Source organism: Rosa chinensis, chromosome 6, assembly GCF_002994745.2.
Source record: "Rosa chinensis cultivar Old Blush chromosome 6, RchiOBHm-V2, whole genome shotgun sequence".
NCBI classification, from domain to species: domain Eukaryota; kingdom Viridiplantae; phylum Streptophyta; class Magnoliopsida; order Rosales; family Rosaceae; genus Rosa; species Rosa chinensis.
Window position 1 is genome coordinate 26,892,672 of NC_037093.1, and position 23,985 is coordinate 26,916,656.

Here is a 23,985-nt window from a genome sequence, read left to right on the forward strand (position 1 = left end):
TGGGGGTTCTGCTCTAGTTCCAGGCATCTTCATGGAAATTTCTTCACTATGTTTTGTCACCTACTTCACTTTTTGTGAACGCGTTTTGCGTGTAGAAATTAGAGAACAAGCAGCACTATTTGATGAACTACAGAAAAGTGCCCCTTCGGTCCTTCCTTAAGAGGGTAGGTTTGTCAAAAAATGGAAAAAAGCTACTTTGGCATCTGTCCCACTACTGAATAAAAAGTACTCAAATTAGACTTCGTTTAACGGATCGTCTTAATATATCGGTACATCAAGTAAATTAGTTCGATTCAAAGGTAAACTGATTTCATACATTAGTAGACTAGTTTGAGATTATCGAACTAGTCTATCTTTTTATGGAACTAATTTTACTTGATATATCGGAATACTGATGCAGTGTACAACTTTCCCTAGTTAACTCTTACCGTGTCACCTGGTTCCAACTAACTGTCACTCTTATTTCACAGGTATAATCAAAGTTTCTTTCATGTATTAATGTTTGTACTTTGTGGACTGGCCGAGCTACTTCTTTCTTACAATTTAGGTGCTGTGCTTTACAACTGATCAGTAATTTAGTCTAATCCTCTGTTTAATTGGAAACCATAAATGATTTCAGTCAATCGGCTGGTCTAGAGCTCAGTTCATTTGGATTTAAATATGGCTCCCCACCTCAATAGGTGAGAATGTTACCACAACTTCGCAGTCCCACACGTTTAGATCAGTTTCGGTCAATCCACCATTTTGCAATTCTTCCCCTCTTTTCAGGCATGCACTTAATAATGTCAAGTACCTTCCACGAAAAAGATTGAAACACTCTACATACATATACGACTTCCTATTTTTTTCTCAGTTGCTTCCAAGCAATTGTTCTGTCAACAGGGGACCCGGGTTAAAGAAAATAAGAAAAAGGTTGACAAAGAAAATTCCCTACATCCAAAGGCACAAAGCCAAACAAATCATGCCTATTTACATTTTAGAAAAAGAAATACACCAGGCACTTGATCCCATGGCTCTAAGCATTCCATATCAGTTCAAGTTCTAAACAATATGCATGTCCACGCGTGTAGATCTAATATAACCCAGTTGTTCTCAACATGGCTGCCCGAACCAATTGATACGAAGGCATTCACCTTCTCCTTTTCTCTTTCATGCATAGACAATCTTTTTTCGTTTTCTGTTTTTTAAAAAAAGAACGTCAGGCTTTATTGATAAACATTCAAAGATTACAAATTGTTGGCTAAAAAGGTTAAAGCCATAAAGATCGATCCAAAGGAATGGAACCATACCACCTATGAGTAACACCCGTACTGAGGGCTAATTTCTCAAGCTTATGAGCCGCTATATTAGTCTATCTAAATAGATGAGAAAAGAAAGAAGTAACACTAGACGTTAATGTTTCAGTGAACATTCAGAACATAGACAACCACTTAGAACATTTAAACTCAAACTATTTTCCTGAACCTATTAAACTCACTAAACGATAATGTTTTCGTGGATCAAATTACATTTGTGTTTGATTAACTGACAAAAAGACTACAAAGGGAAAAATAAAAATACTCAAAAGTGCATGCAGGAAAATATCAAATCGTCATCATGACTCATGAGTACAATGGAGACAAGATGCATGTGGTCTGGTAATTTATCAACTTTTGGGATTAACTTATTGATGGTGTTACACACCTGGACATGCTTGTCTTGAATTTCCAGAAGATTGTACTCATCCATCCTTATATTGAAGGAAAGAGAACTTCAAGCTGCATTATTAGAAATAACAACAAATATAATGATGATGGTAACAGAAAAACGACATTAACAAATTAACAAAAACCTAAAAGTTAACAAAAAAAAGAATCAGAAAGAAAAAGATGTGTGGTCACATTAGTCATGAAGCCATACATTTGCACTTCAGAGGTATTGGTAGCCGTGGCAGTACTCTTTGAGCACATTTTGAGGTTTTTCTGTTGCATGAATATAAGCTCCTTTAAGCCTAGCAAAAAGAATGGAAATACTCTCAGGCTCAATTTGGATGGAGTGATTTCAAAATGAAGAATCTCACTTATTAAAGAGAAATTTCGGAAACGATTTCAAAACAATAAATAGAACCATTATCTAGTAAGAAACATACTGTCATTGAAACTAAAGAGATATGACGAGATCTAGTATATTTGGAGTGGATTCAGATAACTACGAAAGAATTGATCAACCCATTTGTTTCTTCTGTGTATTCTACAGTATGAATTGTAATAGTCTACATTACTACACTGGAAGTTTCTCAAATTGTAATTTCACATTTCACACTTTATATCCTTAGGGATTTCAATTTGAAGATATTATACAGACCAGAGAATATATGATATGCTATGTCTAGCAATAAGAATACATGTATGCTAATAAGTAATAACCAATATATGCAATTTCACCAATATGAATTAACACATTTCAAGACCGCAACTACTACTAAATGTCTGCTGAATCATCTTAAAAGTTAAAATTTAACCAAATGTCAGTTAGTAACACCTGATTCTTGACAGGAAATAGCAAAACCAGTAGAACTCGAAGTAGTGGAGACTCCTAGCTAGAAATACTACAAGGCCAAATATATAATTTTTTTTTTTTTAAAGAAAACGAAAAGACTAACTGAATAAGCTAAAGGGAGGCTCCTCTAGAGCAACCCGCACCAAACAGATCAAAGTAATAGCTGAACTAACACTCGGGGGAAATTGACTGTTCCAAGAACCGAGCTCGGGAAGCAAGGGCTCAACAAATATACTATTAGAAATCTTACTAGATAATGTTTCTTCGACCCAATACATTGACTCTCAACCCCCCCCCTCTCTAATATTTTTTGAATATTGGAGTACATAAATTTGAATTTAGAACCCCTTCCAACAAGATGGAGAGAAATGCTGCTAGACTACTATAACCAGCTGGATTACTTTATATCATCTTCTCCACTTTCTCCACTAAAGCTTGACGATCGAATGTTGCAATGAGCTGACACTAACAGTTTGTGCACTATTAGGAGTCGAATTCACCGAATGGTTCGTAGAAGAAGCAGAACCACCATAGGATGTTGACCGACTTTCCTTTTCATTAATTTGCATAGATCTCACGATTTTAATGAAACTGTCACGTAGGTTCTTGTTTTTATACCAATATTCCATTTGACAACCAAGTTAGACAGCATCCGATGATCCAGTAAAGACTGCTGCTAAACCCAAAGCAATGTGAGAATTTAACTTTTATAACAGAAAAATGTCTCGAACCTTTGTGGTTTCCCATCAAGCTCAAGAACAGGAGGTATACAACAAGTAGAGTTTCCTAAACCAACTAATGAATTGTGGGTGTACTCTTTGTTTGTAATTCTCGTAAACACCTAATCTTTGCCGAAGTTTTAACTATTGTCTGATGACTGTCTGTACTTTTTGCATAAAGCTCTAGTTGAGGACTTTCATTTAGCCCCTACCAGAAAGAATTTTGGATAAACTGCCAAGCGATGCTGCCAAAACAACTGTCGAGTCATGTAACCAAATCAATGGATGCCTCACTAAGTGACTATTGCTTTCTCTACGAAAAAATACATTTCATAAACCTGGAAGTACAGGTTCTTGCCTAGGGGCTTAAGGTGAAAAATCCTTATTAAGTTTTCTGATTTCTCCCAACTCCATTAGTTTTTCCCCAAGCATAGCAGCTATATTATGAAAGCTATTTCAATAAACAAATTGAGTGCTTTCTTATCACCTTTAAATGTCGAGATAAAGCCTATGTAGTAAACTGTTTGCAATTGTAATCATTGCACCTCCAAAATCAGGAGGACTTCGGAAGAAAACAGAAGACATTTTAGCTCTGACACCAAATGGATGCAAGGACATCACAAAGTTGGCTGTTTCGTAGGACTAACCTCAAGTGGTAAAAAACTTGGTAAATACAATAGGTTGAGATAAACAGAAGATTAAGAATTTCTTTGAGTGCCGAGGAATTACTGAAATACAGAAGAATGGGAGGGACCTAAGAGATGATATTCCAAGCAACACACCTTTCACCAATAAATAATTTCATCACCAAACAAACTATCATGAACATTTATTTGGACATAAAGGCCTTGGGATATCAACCTAGGTGTTCGGCTTCCAAAAGGACATTATTTCACAACCAATTGTTGGCACTGCAACAATACAAGACAGCATACTCAAAAAACAATCTTTACAACTGAAATTGGAAATATATGGATGGGCCATCAGGCTTGCTATTGGGGTTCCAAAGAGGATTCTGACCAAGTTGGTGCTATTGCAAGTTGGAATTAATAGAGCATGACAGGTATACTAAAAAAAAGAAAGGGACCTTCAAAAACTGTCTGTCTATTAATTTCTCCAGAATCAATCTTACATTATTTAAGGACTTCAACTTACTTAGACTCTACAAAAGCCTGACTCAAAAGCGAGAAGCTTCATGATTGTCAAAATCAGGCTAGCTCTATAGCTCTAGAATTGTTGTGTAGTTGAGGGTATGTGATTAAGCAGATCTGATCAACTAGGGGCATAGTTGTGGATAGCAATAAAGACATATTTGAGAAAATGGAGACGCTATCCTAGTTAAACATTCCTCTATATTATATATGGATAGGCCACTAAGCTGCTATCCAATTTCATTGCTCAAGTTCCCCAATGAATAACTCATCTGAGATGCATGGAATAACAAAGTAAAACCCGTAGCCAAAACTAGAATTTTATTTTCAAGATTCATTTCAAATGTGACATACCAAAGTCCATAGAATCTAGGGAAGTAACCATTTCCAATGATCAAAGAGTCAAAGACTACTACCCCAACTGAAATTTAAAATACCAACCAATGCCAATGCCAAAACAAAACCACTTAGAAACGACAACAGCCTATCATTATCAGAGTTTGCATGCTTGAAAACAAGGAGACCACTGATTCAACAATGGAACTTATTTGAACCAAGCTTTCCGCGCAAACTCAACCGAAAAGAAAAGCAAGAATATAAGCAACTCTCCATCGTTCTATAAAGGCAAAATATCAAACAGGTCGAGGGAATTTTGAAGAGAGAAGAAATTGGACCTTTTCTTGAGAGTTTTTTTAGCTAGAGCTCTAACGAGGCGTGAAGCTTAGGGATTGTAATAGAGGACCCATCGATGAGACGGATACAGTCGTCCGTTTTTCAGGTTGATTCATAGGAGAAAAGTTCGCCAGACACGAACCCGATAACACTAGAAAACATAAACACACTAACCCCTCCATGAGTATGGGCTGGAGATGGCCAAGATTTTTTTTATTGGGTTTTTTGTTTTGGTTACATTGAATATGTCAAAGTTCAATTACGATTTGTGACTTTTGCTCTACAGGTCCTAAATGGAATTGTGTAGTGTCCAACCTTTTAATCACACTTTGCTTGCTCTATTTCCAAAGATTGCGGCTCCTAAAACAGTGGTGTATTTCCAGGCTTCTGGCCCATAAGTTTATGCACTGTTATCTATATGCTTATTGCTAAGACCTTTGTTACCTGCATGAAAAAGGTGCTGCTGTAGTTTGTCTTCACTGCACACAGTGCTTTTGCGGCTAAAGAGACATTCCGGACAATGTCATGATTGAATTTGAGTTGATGCATTATGTTAAAAGACTCCAGGACAGAGATTTGGGTGTAATAGCAATGAAATTGGACATGACAAAGGTGTATGCCAAAGTGGAATGGTGTTTTCTAGAAAATGTTAATTCCAATGGGCTTTTCTTTGAGTATGTTCGAAGGATACATACTACTTGATTACAATTTCTTTCTCGATTCTTTAGCAAGAGCATCTTTTGGGTCACTTTGTGCCATCTCGTGGATTACAATAAGGATATTATTTATCACCTTATTTATTTTTAATTGTGGTGGAGGTTTTTTATTGTTGACTACGAGCACAAGAGTCTGTGTTGGAAATTTTGATTATATATTTAAAAATACTTGTATAAATTCCAATTCATTTAAAAACTATTTACTGTAAAAACGCTACTAATTTATTATGCTCATAATATTAGAGCATATTAAGGTTAAGGTTGTTACAATATTCCAATAATTATGTGATTAAATTTGTACCATATCTTTTTTGAATTAATGATAATTTCATTGATATAAAACGCATGCCAAGAAGGCCATTACATACGCACCCGCTGTCACATAACAATGGACAGAACAAGGATTCGTGGATGACCCACAGTGGTACATAGGGATAGACCAACTATATTGGAACTTATCACTCTAAGCCTATAACTATGAAAAATCTAGGACATAGTAAATATGCATAGTTCAACCAAAAACTAAATTTTCTCTTAGCCTTCCAAGCTAGGGCTAGGAGGCTATTGGCTGGGGCCAATCACCTGGATCCTAAATTCGAAAACTTAGAGAACCAGAGTATAAGCCCAACCAACAATACCAAACCAGAGACCAACATTGAGCCCATATCCAAACTTTCATCCAACTTACATTGGGCCCCCAATTAGAGTTTAATTTGGGCACCCAACTAGAACAAGGCCCCGATCTGCAGCTCTGTCGGCACTCCTTATCTTGTTCGGCAGCAACACTATAGCCGCCGCACTAGCAAGCCTAGTGCCGCCCCACCAGCTAATCTGTGCATCGCTTCAACACACCATCATCTTACTTCCTTAGGCAGCAACAATATGGCAAGTCCGGCTTGTCTTCCATTGCATCTTCCAGCCCGAGCCATTCATCCTTTGCAAAACCCTCATCACGTCAAAACCCTCGTTCTTCAACAACAATTTCAGACGTGCCTGATTTGGTCGAGGACACCCACTTCCCCTTGACATCTCAGTCGCAGAGCAATAGATCATTGTGCTTTCCCCTTCAAATTCCAAAGCAATGGGGATCCAAAGTCAGATTGGGACTGAGAGATGGAGGTCGTGGTAGGGGAAAGACCCAGCCATCCCTATAGAGGAGAGGGCAGCCACCGCGCTCAATGCATTCGATGAGATTGAGATCGGAATGTCTCTCCATCGATGATGGATGAAGGTACTGAGATGCCAAGGGCAGTGCGAGCGTAATCCTAGCAAAGCCGAGGAATATATTCGTTTAGTCCTAATTTGTACCATATCTTTAAGTCTAACAATCTAATATATATATATATATATATATATATATATATATATATATATATATATATATATTCCTGAGTTGTTTAATAAATTAGCAACAAATGGGATACAACACAAAATGTATATATATATATATATATATATATATATATATTCCTGAGTTGTTTAATAAATTAGCAACAAATGGGATACAACACAAAATGTTCTTGAGTGCTTTGCTTTAGTTCAAAACTAGTCCCCTATCTCCTTTACTTCAATGCTTATATTAATTTGGGCTGCATGGAGAAACATGAATGCTAGGGTATGGGATGATGAGTTCAAACAGGTTTCTGAGTTACTACCTTTGACGTTGTGTTGGTAGGAGGCGTATAGATTTGATATATATATATATATATATATATATATATATATATACCAGAAACCGAGCTGAAGTGGAAAATATACTGGAATAATATAAAGCATAAAATTACTGATAATAAAATTGACTTTTAATTTTAATATTACAAAACCGAATTATAAAACATAAAACTTACTAGTTCGATGCATGAAGGGTTTTTATAATGATTACAGAAGGGAAAGGCAGAGACTTCTCAACACATGAGTTGCTTAGCCAAAAGTAGAGAAGAAATGAAAAAATGGAACTTGGTTTAACTAAAGGAGAGATGCTCCTTATATAGGTCTTGACACCCGGATATCACGGGCACAGAATATGCTTTTACTGGGAAAAAGCCAAAAACATGAAGCAGCACGATTAGCTATGTTTTTGCCTCGTGAATGAACAGTAAAAATTCTATTCATGAACAGTGAACTGTCTTGGCAGTGGCTTACTCGAAGTCTGCATATGGGTCTTGACTGTCTTGGAAATCAGCCAATTTGATTGGTTTACCGGGAGTGCCTAGATGACTGCGATATGAGGATGAGGATCGAGAAGGGATTTATTCTTCTTCTTTAGATTCATTTTCATCATTACTGAGATTAGCTACTTGTTCTAAGAGTTTTTTGGCTAACTCTTTTAATTCTTCTGACTTGGAGTATGTATCTGATTTTGCTGATTTTGCTTTCCCCTTCGACTTAGAAGAGGATGGTAACTTGAGGGATTGTGGTTGTGACTGGGAAGTAGATGCCGGTTGAGGTGGCATTGGAGTGACCGGAGATCTTGACTGAGAAGGTTGTGATGGAGTAACTAGAAATTCTTCATTGAATTGGGAGAGAATTCTTTCAGTTTTGAATTTATCCCACCATTTGACTAGTAAATGTCTTGATACGACATGTTCTTTGACTTCATAATGCCATTTGAAAATCCAGGGGAGTTTGTATTTGGCCATAAAATGTATCGGGAAATTCAAATCATAATTGGTGAAATTCATGATTGTTGAGAAACAGGTGACTGCATTTTTTATTTCCTGTGGAAGGATATCAAATGGGCATCCATGAGCCCTCCACCATCCAAGGAACCACATTGGAAATATATATATTACACACAATGAAAATTCATCATCTTTTTTAATTCTCTCCCTAGCCATTTTTCTTTCAAGTTCTTACATATTCTAGAGTAAGTTTTGTTCTTGATCTTCAGTAATGCCACAGGAAAGGATTAAGTGGTTTTAGGATCTAAGTTTGCAAGTGTACGCTTACAAGGATAGACGGTTATTGTACCCTAGAGGCTAGGTGTAAGACCCCGGAAATTTGTTATTAATTCCTAAATGTTTCGGGAACTATTAAAGTGTTCGTTAATACGATTTCATGATTCGAGGGTGGAGCGGAAATTATTTCAAACTATTATTCGCTCGAAATGTTCGATTCAAGGGTTGACTTTTCATATATTAGGATTCTCTGAAAACTTCCTTCACGAAAGTTGTAGAGCGCGTCGATACTATTTTGTGGACATACGGAACGCAAAAATCAGAGGTCGTATGAAGAAGTTATGGCTTTCAGAAAAATTTTTCATTTTGTATAAAGCCCTAAACTTTTCAGAAATTGCAAAAAAGGTTTCCAAATTTGGAAACCGGCCTCTCTTTCTCTCTCCCCGAGCCCGAGTCGCCCTCTCCACTTCGCCGGTCGATTTTTTCGCCATCCGTACACCATAGGACTTCGAACAACTTGAGTTCTCTTCGTCTGGTCCTCCTCTACAAGTCTGTGGAAGAATTACATCAAGATTTGAGTTGTCGAGGGCGTGGCAAGGCCGGAAAGTTTGGCGGCAGCGCTGTAAATCGCCTTGGTCGGAGTTGACGATCCCGGCCACCACAGGTGGAATTTCTTGAGGGGTTTTTTTAGCCCAAAGACAGAGGAAGGTTTTCCTCAAGGTGGCTTGCAATGATTTCACGTGTGGAGCTCGAATCGAATGGTTGAAATTCTAGGGTTTCAATTAGCCCCTTTTGTTCCAAGTGAAATTCGATCATATGGCTTCGATTTAGACTTTGTGATAGTTGGGATAGTTGTTGTACATGTTGTGAAGAAGATTTTTGGTTTAGGAATTGTGGCCAAATTTTGAGTTTGACGGCGGTGCCCTTTGCTGGCTGTTTCTGGCAACTTCCGGCCACCTCAGGGACAATTTTTGTCCATCTTTTCAATCTACACATCGATACAAACGTGTCGATGTGCAATACATAATTTTTTAAAATAGTATGAGCAAGTTATCGGTTTTCTATCCGTGAGGATTCGGCCGTCCGATCGACTTGTAATTTTGATATATTGATTGTCTAAGTATTCTGGAGACCTCAGGTGGTCTCTGATGAAGTTTTGCTTCGATTGACATTACTTATGGATTTTAGTGCAAACGAGGGTTCGAACTTTAATCGTTTTCGATTTGTGAACTAAGTTAAGATCGTATTGTACTTAGGTGACTGATGGAGCGTATTTGATACCTTATTTGCTGTAAGAGAAGACACAGCAGGATTTAGAGATGAGTAAATTTCACGTGGTTCCTTTACGAACCGAGTTACTTAATAATCAGTATTGATTGATAATTGTAAATAATTTTCGAAAATGAATATTTGTTTTAAATGATATGAACTTAATCGACTATGGTTCATAAACCTACGATTCACAGGGAAGTAAAACTAGTTTTTAATTATTAAAATGATTTTCTCGAGTTTTGTGATCGTGAACTATAATTGGTATTAGTGGCATTCTTGTGTGGATGACCATGTATATATATATATATATATATATATATATTCACAGGGAAGTAAAACGAGTTTTTAATTATTAAAATGATTTTCTCGAGTTTTGTGATCGTGAACTATAGTTGGTATTAGTGGCATTCTTGTGTGGATGACCATGTATATATATATATATATATATATATATATATATATATTTATGTGAAATACATATGTTGATGGAGTGACATTGTGATGTAAGTATGAACTGTGAATTATTCAAAATGTTCATTTGTGTGCTTACTCTTTATGGAAATACGTTATATCTTGGAATTGTTGATTTTGTCGTGTTGGGAGAGTAATCAAATTTTGGTAACATTGAGTCATGTGGACTTTTAAAGGTTCGGTCTGATGACCTTTTGTCACATTGGTGATCGAGGCAAGTATTATCATAGGGCTGAACCTCGGTTGAGGTGACAGGTTATGATTTAGTTAGAGCTCTAGTCTGTCTGCCAGAGTATGACATGGGGGTAACACGTGGTTACTTGTGACTCATGAATTCACATTATTAAAAGAGAGTTTCAAGTGGTTTCTTTCTTTTATTGTCCAAGGGGGACTTGATTTTCATATTTTGGGTGAGTGGAAATTATATGATTTTTATCACTTTAGTAATGTATGTTACCTTAAGGGGTAAGGATGACTAGTTTTGAAAACGAGCCATGTTGTGAGATCATTTATTTGGAGTTGATGGGTGATCATCGACTTTAGCGTGAGTTGTTTGACTTCTTTATTTATTTTCCATTTTATTCTAATTGTTTGATTAACCATGTAATCTCCTGAACTAAACTATATGCAGGATTACTATGGTTTTGGTTTGAATACTGTTGGTGATTCATGAACTAAATTTCTATGCAGGGATTACCGGCTTTCATTTAGAATGATTTGATTTGTCACGGTTGTGACATGTGTGTTCCTAAAAAGAAAAAGAAAAGGATTTTGTTGTTGGAATTAATCATTGTGTTGATTGTTGTCCTTGAGTCTTGAGTCGGAAATGCGTTTTTGTAGTTATTTAGGTTTACTCACACGAGCTTGCAAAAGCTTATCAGGTTTGTGGTTTAAACCCAGTGCATTATTCTATGGTGTAGGGGTTATCGTGCAGGTCAGAGTAACAGTCATCAAAGCAGAGGTTTGTGTGCTGTTGTAGCTTGGACGTTGAAATGTACGTTAGATTTATTCTTCCGCTCTGTATTGAGTGTGTTTACTTATTGAATTGTCACTCAATTTAATTTGTAAACTTTCTGTAGATTAATATGTGACTCTAAAGAACGAGTCAGTATTGATGTTGGTGGGCTTGATTGTTTATCATTTAATTTTGTGTGAATATTTTTCTAAGTGTTTTCTTGTGCTTATTAAGTTATTGCGTTTTAGATTCGAATTTCTTTATTTAAAATTCGGGCCGTGACACTAGGGCACCATAAAATCTGCTACACCTGGACATTGTTTCCAAGGGGCGAAATCTACTCCTAGTTAAGGGCAGTGTCCGTACGCCTCAGCCTTAAACATTTCTCAAATCAAGTGTACCCCGCGAGTCTATCAATCAAAGATAAGTTTTTATATTGTGTTATTTTCATCTTATTTTGGCATCATTATAAGAAATATTGCTTGTTAATAATATTAAATATTTGTGTGGTTTTGTAAGAGCATCAAAGTATGGTGTACACGTGGCATCCATCGACTAAATTTTTCAATAGTCTGAAGGTCTATTGTCGGGGGTTTATATTTCCATATTTGCTTCTCCAATTTAACAACTCTTTTACGCTGTTGGTAGTTTGTTGTTTCTTGTTGTGAATGGAATGACCCTTGGATTACGGAGGAGGATCATCATCAGTTTGCCTCATCTAGAGATAGAATGGTTTCGGATATGTTTTTTTACCTCCAAGTGTATAGAATCAAGTTTTGTTAACTGATACGTTTCCATTACATATTGTTAACAAAATTCTGGCTATTTCTCTTAGCTCATTGGTTCATGCTTATAGACGGATTTGGAATAAGGATATGAAAAGGAAATTCACAGTCAAGGCTACTTATCATTTAGCTACGAGCAGAATTTTGGATGAGGATCCTCATGTTGCAGCTAACCTAGTACTGTTCTCTGCAATCAAATTTAGAAAGCTCCACTTCCGGGTAAGGTCAAGATTTGTGCATGGAATGCTTTTTTCAATATTCTCCCTACATGTAACGGGCTAAGTGAAAGAGGTATGGATATTGATACCCAATGCCCTTTTTGTGAGGAGGAGATCATTCTATCACCTATTCATGCACTAAGAGATTGTCTCCATATGCTGCCGCTATTTTGCACCATGCTAATATTCCTAGTGCTCTTTCTATCATGCATGAATTTTACTGAGTGCTTTGCTTTAGTTCAAAACCAGTCCCCTATCTCCTTTGCTTCAACGCTTATGTTAATTTAGGCTACAGGGAGAAACATGAATGCTAGGGTGTGTGATGTTGAGTTCAAGTACCTTTGACTTTGGGTTGATGTGAGGAGTATAGATTGGTTCATGCATCTGCTTATTCTGCTAACATTCCAAGAATGCAGAGACGGAGGAAACTCCCGGTTGGAATGGTGAAATTGATTGTTGATGCAGCTTTTGATCTAGCTTCTGGAAGGGAGGGATTTGGTGGTGTTTAGGGACACGAAGGTTCATTTTTGGAAGGCTTTAGGCATATGATGTCCATCTCTATCTCAGCTAAACATGCTATGATGCTAGCGCTATTGAATGGGATGCAATTGGCCCTTGCACATCATTTCACTTCTTTTTAGGTGGAGTTTGATTGTACGGATTTTGTGCAGGCTCTTTCACAGCCGATTTTGGATCACTTGGAGTTGGGTTTTCTCATTCAGGACCTTAAAAGCCAATTGCAGAAAGCTTTGTTTGCAAAAAGTTGATTTTGTAGGTCATTGTTGGTGCCAAAAAATTTCAAAGAGGATTTTGACTCACCAATGAATGTGGACTGGTGCGGGAGTTGATCAAGAATGATCGGAAGGTTCTTACTACCGTTGACTTTGAGCTTGACCGTTGGTTTGAAGAGAAGAGAGTACCTGCAAAAAACCCTCTGATGCCTAGGTCAGTAACTGTCTGATTTGAGTATAGTAAAAAAAATCAGAATGAGATTTCTTACCCAGCTGGCGAGTCCCCTATTTATAGGCGGACGCTTACTTGATCGGCAAGCCATCATCATTGCCGCACTTATGGTCGTCATAATTACACGCTTATGGCTGTCATGATTACAGTACTTATGATTGTAATCATTGTGCACTTATTGCTGTAATTGTACATTTAGAGCAGCAATGATTGCCGTGCTTATAACTTCAATGATTGTCGTATTCATAATCGTAATTCAGATCACATTTATAGCCATTAGGGCCGGCCCTGAGGGCAGCCGCGTCAGGTCACCGGCTCCCGGGGGCCTCCGAAGTTTCTGTAATAAGTTAAATATATTTATATATATGTATTGTTTGCTTCTATAAGCAAGAAGTCGCGCGTTGCTCCAGCGGAAGGGAAGTCAGACCTCATCCCCGTCCACCAAGTTAGAATCTCAAGACCGGCCCTGATAGCCGCATTCATAACTGGTTATTTGTCATAATTGCATATTGAAAATGGTTAAACTACTCTCACACTGCCTTCAAATTTTGTATTTGGGAATCCATCCCAAGGAGAAAATTTCCAAAATACAAATAAACCTTCTTAAGCACTCAGCAGAAGCGTGGGCACGGACAACCTTCTTAAGTGTGAGCATTTGTTTATAATAGTAATAACGCCATACGTTCACAGCGTTACTATAGGGGCGGGGGCGGGTACGGGTACTGGTACGGGTACGGGTACGGGTAGAGCGGGTTATCCACCCAATGATGAAAACTGCGATATCCCAATTTGGAACATGACCCAGATACGCGAGTGACTGCAGTTCAAAAAGGTCTTTGAAATTTGGAATCTGGAGAGAGAGAGAGAGAGAGAGAGAGAGAGTGAATGAGATGAACCATAATAACCACCAAAGCCAGCAATCGAGCGAAGGCAGGCACGACGATGACGAGGCATCTCTCTCTGAATTCCTCGCCTCCCTAATGGACTACACTCCCACCGTAACACACCATCCCCACCGCTCATCAATTTCACTGTCTTCCAATTTCCCGATCAAATCATAGATTTTTCTTCTTCTTCTTCTTCTTCTGCAGATACCCGACGAGCTTGTGGAGCATTACTTGGCCAAGAGCGGCTTCCAGTGTCCCGACGTTCGATTGTAGGTACTCTTCTTTTCTGCAAGGTTTTCTAACTCTTCTCAATTACGGATCTCCACCGATCTAACTTCTCAATTTCTGTTAGGGTTTTTTGTTTCTCCTTTTTTTTTTTGTTATTGCTATAGATGATAATGGTCTTAGGGTTTTTTTGTTGGTCAGAGTTGGTTTCATAGGTCAAAGGGAAAAATAATACCCAGCTTAGAAAATGAAAGCAACATCAGCAGGGAAGACTAGGATCTAAACCCCCCAAGATTTAATCCAAATGAGTTAGTTAGCACCAGCAACACCATTGGTCCTCCCAGCGCAAGGAAGACCATCCCTTGATAGAACCAGAACCAAAGGAGTTGGGGGTATTGGAAAGGCATATAACATTATAACCTCTAGTTCTCATTGGAAATGGTACCCATCGACCAGCTCTCCAAAAATGTTACCGTTTAGGCTGTTGACCAGCTCGAATAGTACATCTTGATGATGGAAGCGAGGGCATGTTTGAGGGCAGAACAGGCTTGAGCTGCAAGTGGGGAGTTGATGGAGCGAAAATTAGGCTTCCCATAATGATGTGACCTTGAGAATTTTGGAGAACAACTCCTAAACCTACTATCCCCTCTGTCTTCATCACATGCTCTGTTCACATTTACTTCAAATAGGGAGGAGGTGAAGGAGATCAGAGATTTAGATTAGGAGAGAAATTTGTATTAAAGTAGCAGGGTGGTGGCAGAACCTTCCCCATTGCACCTAGCCTTACGTATCTCCCAGGACCCAACACAACAGCCTATAAAGTTAAGGATCCATCTCGGTCACCGATGCTCATATTGTGTGATAAGAGACTCATTACCAAACTATCAAAAGATCTGTGCTGAACTGGGGACAGTTTATAATGTATTCAAAACCATCTCTTTAGGATCCATGAGAATAAGAGTAACATTTGCTGTGCTGTCTCCTCAAATCGACCTCAAAGAATGCAAGTAGGGGAGGGACTGATGAATAAGCATGCCTTATACATGGTATCATAGGCACATGCCTGCTTAAATTGACTTTTCTTTATCTTGGGGTTTGGGGTATGGGGGAGGCTGCTGGTTCTCCAGAATCCAGATTAATTTCATGGTGATAGTGAGACAAATGGGTTGAATCTAGTTATTTGATGATTGACGATCTTGCAGGCAATGGTAACCAGCGCAAACAGATTAATGACCATCCTTCTCATTTGGCCAAATGAGATGATCTACGTAAGGACTACCAGGCACTGCTTGGCATAGCCATAATCTTTAAAGCTTTAGAGTTGGTAATCAATTGTTGAATTGGGGCTAAAATTCCATGTCTTGGTATTAGGATCAATTAGAGAGCTCACATTAAGGAAGAAGAAAATATTTGGCAGTATAAATAGGGAGCAGTTTACCATTCTTGAAAGGACTCCAATTAATAGACCAAACACTGACATTTCTGCCCATCCATGTATGTATATGCCATCACGATCAGATCCACCAGATGATGTCTCTTCTGGTCTTCCCTCCAATTAGCCTGCTTGAAGCCTGTGAACACCGCTTAGTGTTCATGCAGTCACAGTTTTTTGAGTACCGAGCTTTGAGAATGCGGACCCATATGCCGATTATTGGTCTTCACCATTTTGGTTTAGTGAATAGCCCAAATCTCTAGTATAGTTCTTCCTATTATTCCCAATGGATTTTCCTCCCAGATTCATTAAGATCCCTCCATAACTTTGCAAATGCGGAGTTGGTATAATTAGTTTGAGGGTTAGGCATAATATATCTGTCTTTCCTTTTGATATTTTAAGCAATTATTCTGGACTTATTGGGGAATGAAAAGAAAATTTAAAGTAAGCAGACTTCAATATTTGCCTTTTTGGAAAATACCATTAAATATTGGCAAAGTGAATTCTTGTTATAAGCAAAGTATTATTATAAACTATGCCTTTGTAGTTATTGATTCTTTAAGCACATAAAACTAGCAAAGTTGAGACATGATCTGTCTAGCAAAGTTGTATAGTTCTTGAAGATAGGTATCTAGCCATAGGCAAACGTTGTTTCAGGTATGCGGTTCTCATTTTCTATCTGGGATCTTTTCCTTTTCATTTGGGCCTTTGAGATCTTATTAATGATTAAAGGGTTGTTCATTATGATAGGTTAGGATTGCTACTGTAGAAATCTTTTGGTATAACTTTCTGCTGTGCTGACAAATGGAAACATACTACTATTTAGTTCTTATTTCTCTTTTTCGGTTCTATAATTTTTCAAAAGCCGAGTTAGATCTGTATTTTTGAATATGAGTTATTGACTTGAGTTTTTTTTACCATTCACAGAATTAGGCTGGTAGCTGTTGCCACACAAAAGTTTGTCGCTGAGGTTGCAACTGATGCTCTACAGTAAGCCACTGATTTCTTTACTTTTTGCCTCGTGAGTCATGACATGAGTTCACTTGTGCATACATGCCAATTATGCACACTAAAATAAAAACCTAATCCTTCTCAGTTAGAAATGTAGGACCAAATGGCATTACCTTTTAGATGTCTCAAATATCAGAGAAGAAAAATTGTTGAACAAAAGATATTTAGTTGCACTCGTTTTTGTAGCAGTTGTAGTTAGCCAGCGCTTGAGCTGTTACTGGTTGGAAAAATATTTACATGCTTGTTCCTCTAAACAGGCAATGCAAAGCAAGACAGGCAGCAGTGGTGAAAGACAAAAGGGACAAACAGCAAAAGGTAAATAAGTTCTGGGCAGATGCTTTGTTCTTTTTATTTTTATTTTTTTATTTTCTTTATATTTTGTGTAGTATTAACTTTAACATGCAAACAGGATAAACGCCCAATATTGACTATGGAAGACCTGTCAAAGGCATTGCGTGAGGTAATCAGCAGTCTTTCAAATCACTTTAGCCTGATGGGCCAACTTTTCATGCCCTTCAGCTTCATTAATAATTGACGATTCATAATCTTTGCTGGACTATATCAAGTGACGGAGTCCTTGATATTTTCTAATCCAAGATTTAGTCATGTCAAATTCTTGAATTTGGTTTGTATTAGAGGTCTGAATCTATATAATCTTCAGTGCTGGTAAAGTCTTGTTTGTTGTGATTAGTTCTGAAGTGACCCACGCGAACTGATTTGAATTGCTTATGTCTACTTTGTTATTAGGATTCCATGTCCATTAGTTATCTGTAGTTTTAACTTTTAAGGTAAGCTTGTTTTCACTTATGGTTATTATACTGATTTAGTTGTTTTAATTTGCTTCCCTTGTTATTCTTGATCGAGCAGTATGGCGTCAATGTGAAGCACCAAGAATATTTTGCTGACAGCCCTTCAACTGGGATGGATCCTGCATCAAGAGAGGAATAATCTGTACTTGGATTTCTTTGTTCCATGTAGTGAGATCTGTGTGGGTATAACATTACTGCTAGATGATTAGGTTATGCTCAGTCAGTATTGCTTTAGATTGAAGATACTATTCTACATTTATGTCATTATATTGCGACTTAAAATATTTCAGACTGCATATCTGTTTATTTCAACGTGATGTGGAAGTCAAGACCCGAGGAAAAAAAAAAAACTGAATGTGCAGATATTTTGTTTTCGGTGAGGATGGTACTCTATTCCAAAATGTATTCAATTTTATACGATTTTGGCGATCTGACCTAATGTTTGCTAATGTTTTGCTTGACAAGAAAGACATTTTGAAGTCTGAACATATTTCTGACTTCTTGATTGCATTATCTGAATGAAGAACCCATCATTAAAGTTTATGAAACGGAAACCCTTGTACCAAGTGAACCTGACCTGACTTCTTTCCTGTTTGAATTCGTCTCCAAATAATGCTGAAGGTGTCATTTTCAATTTCATGTTTTTAGTAATTACATCCAAATTTACAAGATGGTCTTGTTACTTACGGATCAAAACAACTTGGAAAGCTGAGTCCATTTAGATGAAGTCATCATCCTTTTTATTTTTATTTTTATTTTTATTTTTAAAGAGATTGAAATTCATATTTCTCATTTAGAATTCATTTACAATTCACACTATATATATATATATATATATATATATATATATATATATATATTTTTAGTAATTTAAATTTTGTCTTTTTTGTCAGAAATTAAATAAAAAAATAAAGAAGTGTGGATTACAAATTTAGAGAGTGAATTTCTTTCACATTTATTTTTTTACTAAAAATGATAATTTTATTGAATAATATGGTTGTACTACAAGAAACTTGTCAAGGTCATAGCCTTGACTAAATAAGTCATCTAATAACATTATACTAATACAATGAAGCTTTGAAAAATCATAGAAATTTAGAGTAAGTTAAAAAATATCAACCAACCTCCATACCCAATTTAACTATGTGAACACCATTACTACGTTGAAACTTACGAATGAGTCTCCTTATATTTAAGTGCTATTCCTTCTTTTTCTTTACAACCTATTTTTCATGAAGCAAACTGTGCTGCCCATAGATTGACACATCCTCCTATTTTTCCATAGCAATGTTTCTATTTGTGTTTAAGTGTTTGAAAGCTTTTCCAAGCGATATTGAGAAACGTTTGCTATGACCAACCCTAGGTCGATATTAAAAATTTGGGTTCAAGAAATGTACTACCAACAAGTTATCTGGTATATATCTAACTAAGTAATTATCAAGTTATAAACGTATTTTGAGATAGAGAAATAATACCCGCTGCATGCAATGGTTGACTAAATGCTTTATCGCATCGATTATTGATGATGTTAGGCACCCATTGTTCTGTCATGAATTCTCCTCACCCAGATTTGTCTTTAGGGAATTTCTTCTCATTAGGATTCCACCCCTCACTCGGATTTCCCTCAAAGGGAATACTCTTCACCAGATTTGCTTTGAGGAGACTTCTCCCCACCCATATTCGCCTTGAGGAGATCTCTCCTCACACAGATTTGCATGTAGGGAATTACTTCCCACCTAGATTCGCTTTGAGATGATTTCTGCTCACCCAAATTCGACTTGAGGGGATTTCGCTTTACCCAAATCTGCATTAAGAGGTTTTACTTCGAGGTATTCCCAAACAAGTTAATTTGCCTCTTTATTAGGCCATATACTAACTAGAAAGTAGAAACCGTTGTTAGAATTTTACAACCTGACATAATCTTCATATTCTGTACTGTATGTTTCTCTGTGAATAACTGGATTTTTTTTTGTTGCTATTTTTCTTTTTTTTTTTCATAAAATTTTACAGCCATTTCTTCATATTATCGAGATATATCATAAATATCTTATATATAGAGGATATTTGACGATATTGGAGAAATTTTGCAAAAATGATGGAAGATAGATATTTTCCTCCTATAATATATTGATTCCTCCAAAAAGGAGATATCAGGGAATATATTGGAAATATCGCAGATATTTCAATCCTTGGTTCTTGATTTGATGAGGGTTAAGCAACTCTGAAAGATGAGAATTTTCTTATGTCTCTCTTAAAGTTTCAAATAAAAAATTGAAGGCTAAGAGAGAGATTCACAGACCCTTACTCTACCCTCAATCGGACACCCGTTGTGCGTCTTGATTTTTGATTCAATCGGCTTTGCTTAATCTTGCTTATATTTTGATTGTCTTTTGATCTAGTTGTTTCTTTGAAGGGGTCTTAACTTCATGTCTCTCTCATGTGCGATCTTTTTTATTTAATAAATTATTTCAATTGCATATATATATATATATATATATATACACACACACAGATTTTCTCACCTAAGGGACAATTTTAATGGACTATGAGGGACAATGCATCTCAACCACATGTGTTAAATATAAAAGCAGAAATTATAACAACTTAAAATTATGCATTTATTTTCAGCCATCAGATTCACTTGTCCCTCACAGTCCCTTAAAAACTGTCCCTTAGGTGAGCATGCCTTTATATATATATATAGGAGAATTCTTGGGTACCTTGGTGTTTGCCATACCCTCATTTTGTTAAATGTTTTGGACAATTGGATTAGTAATATATCCAATATTTCAAAATATTTAACAAATTGGTAACTTGTTTAGCCCTTAGCCTTTCTAATTATGCTACTGATTTCCAATAAGCAAAAATGTTAACACAAACTACTAATTGAATTGAAAACAATAAAGATAGTGAAAACAATAAAGCCAATTAATGTTTGATTATCAATTGACAATTGACAATTATGATTTTTCCTTTTTCAAAAAAAATTAAAAGAACCTTCTATCCTAAGTTCACGAATTACTATGGGGGGCGAAATTTGCACCCTCATATTTGCAAACTACACCCCTTTTGCTTTTTTTAATAATATTTCATCTCAAATTTTTTTACACTTCCTAAAACACCCCCAATCTTTTTTCTTTTCTTTTTGGGTCTTTTCTTCTCTCTCTCTCTCTCTCTCTTTTTCTCTTCGCGACAACAATCTCCCTCTTCTCTCTTTCTTCTCCAGACAACGACCTCTTCTCCATTGAAAATTGGTCATCTTCTCCATTCAAAAGTCAGTCAACTTTTCTCTTTCCAAACCAGATGGGCAATTGGTCATGCTCCATGTAACATATGTACGATATCAGCCATTTATGTTTATTTACAAATTTTCAGAATAAGGCGAAGACCGAGAGCGAGGAGACGGGATAGGCGGCGGCGGCGGATTCGGCCGGAGATACTCACAACAACAAAAGGCCAGAATTTCCATTATGGAAATGGTCGATAAACAAGAATCTTCACTGAATCAACCAAAACTAGAAAGCCAAATTCTACTTCTGAAAAAAGTATAGCACATTTCAATTAAAATCATTGACACTGACAAGCACAATACCATGGCAACCACCAGCTTGAATAAACAATCTTTCATCTCCTTGGAAGAATCAATCCTGTGAAATCCATATAGACTCTGAAACAATCTTCACACTGACACTGGATTGTTGCTGCACGGGCAGCACTGCCACCACCATCCCACCACTAGGGTCGTCACGTCGCCGCCGATACCAGACCCCAATCGTCGTTGACCACACATCACCCACCACCACAAACACAAAGCTCGAGTGCCCAATTCCATGAAGAAGATCAACACCCGAGCCTGTATTCCCACCGTCTCCATCCCCAAACCTAGAGGGTCAACAACCCCACTACTGCCGAATCCGAATCCCCGACCACCGCCACACACCCAGTCACCACCATCTTCCTCTCACCCAGTCTCCATGCAGCCACCGTCATCAAATAAAAACCAAACAGATCGAAATCCCAACTCCACAGTTTCCAATCTCCATCCTAATCACCTCCGACAGCAACCCGTCCGGCCACACTAGAAGCCCAAAACAAAAACCAAGCAAATAGAGGTTGAGAACTGACAAAAGACGCGAACTCTCCGTCAGCAGAGAAGAGAAAGCATCCGAGTTGAATCGAAATTGCGCTCGGACATAACGAAACTCGCACGAATCCGCCGGAGGAGGGAGTGATGTGGCGGAGGAAGAGGTTGTTGATGCAGCGGAGGATTTGGCAGAGGGAGAATGAGGCGACAATGGTGACGACGACGATGAGGAGGATGATGAGAATGCTCGGACTTAAGGTTTTCACGGTCAATGAGCGGTTGTTGTGAGGTGGCGAGGTGGTGGAGGTTGATAATGGCGGTGGCGGCGGAGTCCTTGGTGAAGATCGGGAAGAAGAGAGAGAGAGAGAGAGGACTTTAGTGGTGGTCTGGAAGAGAGAGGGGGGGGGGGGGGGGGGAGAGAGAAGAAAAGACCCAAAAAGAAAAGAAAAAAGATTGAGGGTGTTTTAGGAAGTGCAAAAAAATTTGAGATAAAATATTATTAAAAAAAAAGGAAAAGGGGTGTAGTTTGCAAATATGGGGGTGCAAATTTCACCCCCCATTACTATTAGTTAAATAGTCTATATTACTAATTAATTTTATTATTAGTGAATTAATGTTTGATTAATGCTTGTTATAAATGGACAATTACACAATTGAAAATTATGTTTTTTCCTTATTAAAAACAAAACCTTCTAACCTAAGTTCGCAAAATTAGTATTAGTTAAGTAGTCATTATTACCAATTAATTATATCATTAGTAGTTTCCTTAACCAAATATAATTCTTTTTACATGCATTTTATGACAACCACAACAATTAGTGTAAAAATAAATAATATTTGTTTTAAATGTAGTCAAATGAGAACCTACTTTAGGACTTATTTACTCAAATGAGAATCTACTTTTTTTTTTTTTTTTTTTTTGAAGCAAAGGAAAATGAGAATCTACTTTACTCTAATGAGAACCTATTACAATTACCACTTTTAGGACTTAATTACTTAAATAAGAACCTACTTTACTCTAACGAAGACCTTATTTACTTTAATGAGGATTTTTTTTCTAACTACCACATGTGTCCTCAAAGTGGTTACATGAGTCCTCAGAGTGGTAAATATTATATAAAATAGAACATGTATGAGAAATGTTAATGTCCATAGCTTTACCTGTCCTCAATTGTGTAATAAAGTTCTCCCTTGCGTAATGAAAGTAATATATTGTGTAATATCCATCGTCGAATTAGTAATTACTTTTAATCGACGTAATTTACCACAAATTCCAACAATTGATAATAAAAATGAAAAGTTTTGTTCTAATTATAGTAATTACTCCACCTAAACTAATGTACTAATTTATGAACAATTTAACAAGTATGACAACAAATTTGTTGTCAGAGTGGTAAATCTTTATGTTTTTATCATTAATGAAATGATTACTACAATGACTACACATTTTACCACAATCACAACAATGGATGTAAAAGTGGTAACTTTTGTCCTATTTATAGTAATTACTCAACCTAAACTAATGTACTAATTTATGGACAATTTAACAAGTGCAACAACAAATTTGTTGTCAAAGTGGTAAATCGTTATATTTTTATCATTAATGAAATAATTACTCAATGACTACATATTTTATCATAACTCACAACTATTTGTGTAAAAGCAGTAACTTTTGTTCTAATTGTAGTAATTACTTCAAAAACTATACCATTTACAAGATTACCAACATTTTACAATTTCGATAACATTTGTGTTGTGAGCATGGTAAAATTAAAATTAGACCAAAAGATATGTAACAACTTAGTATTGTAAGGAGCTTCTCCACTTGATAATCAAGGTTCTAAATTTGATAAAAGTTGTCCAAATATGATATTTACATCTTTGACCACTCAATTACAATAACCACAACAACTGTTGTCATAAGTCGTAATCGTAGTTCAACTATGTGTAATTTATTATTTTGACAATACTTGTTACATGATTTTTAACAATGTTACATATCAAGAAAGAGTGTGTTGTTAATATGATAAATTTATTTTTTAAAATGACACATGTCGATATTTAATTGGGTAATATGTTGACCAGTTCAGTAGGTTTCCACTATATTAATTTACTAAAAGTAAAAAAAAATAAAAACATAAGGGTATGGACCATTTTGTGTTTCTCAAATATTTGAGTTC

The 23,985-nt window shown here is 36.7% G+C and overlaps 1 protein-coding gene and 1 long non-coding RNA gene across 2 annotated transcripts; one reads left to right on the forward strand and one right to left on the reverse strand.

The window, feature by feature from the left end:
* Positions 1-924: 924 nt before the first annotated feature.
* LOC121049861 lies at positions 925-5,206 on the reverse strand. The gene is made up of 4 exons (XR_005801462.1): positions 5,083-5,206; positions 1,900-1,990; positions 1,684-1,757; positions 925-1,177 (listed from the first exon to the last, which is right to left on the reverse strand). It is a non-coding gene; the product is annotated as an uncharacterized LOC121049861 (long non-coding RNA).
* An 8,948-nt stretch (positions 5,207-14,154) lies between these two features.
* LOC112169344 (transcription initiation factor TFIID subunit 10) lies at positions 14,155-18,122 on the forward strand. The gene is made up of 6 exons (XM_024306358.2): positions 14,155-14,355; positions 14,449-14,513; positions 16,829-16,891; positions 17,170-17,227; positions 17,322-17,372; positions 17,780-18,122. The coding sequence occupies exons 1-6, from the start codon at positions 14,248-14,250 to the stop codon at positions 17,858-17,860; spliced, it is 426 nt and encodes a 141-aa protein (XP_024162126.1). The 5' UTR covers positions 14,155-14,247; the 3' UTR covers positions 17,861-18,122.
* Positions 18,123-23,985: the final 5,863 nt, after the last annotated feature.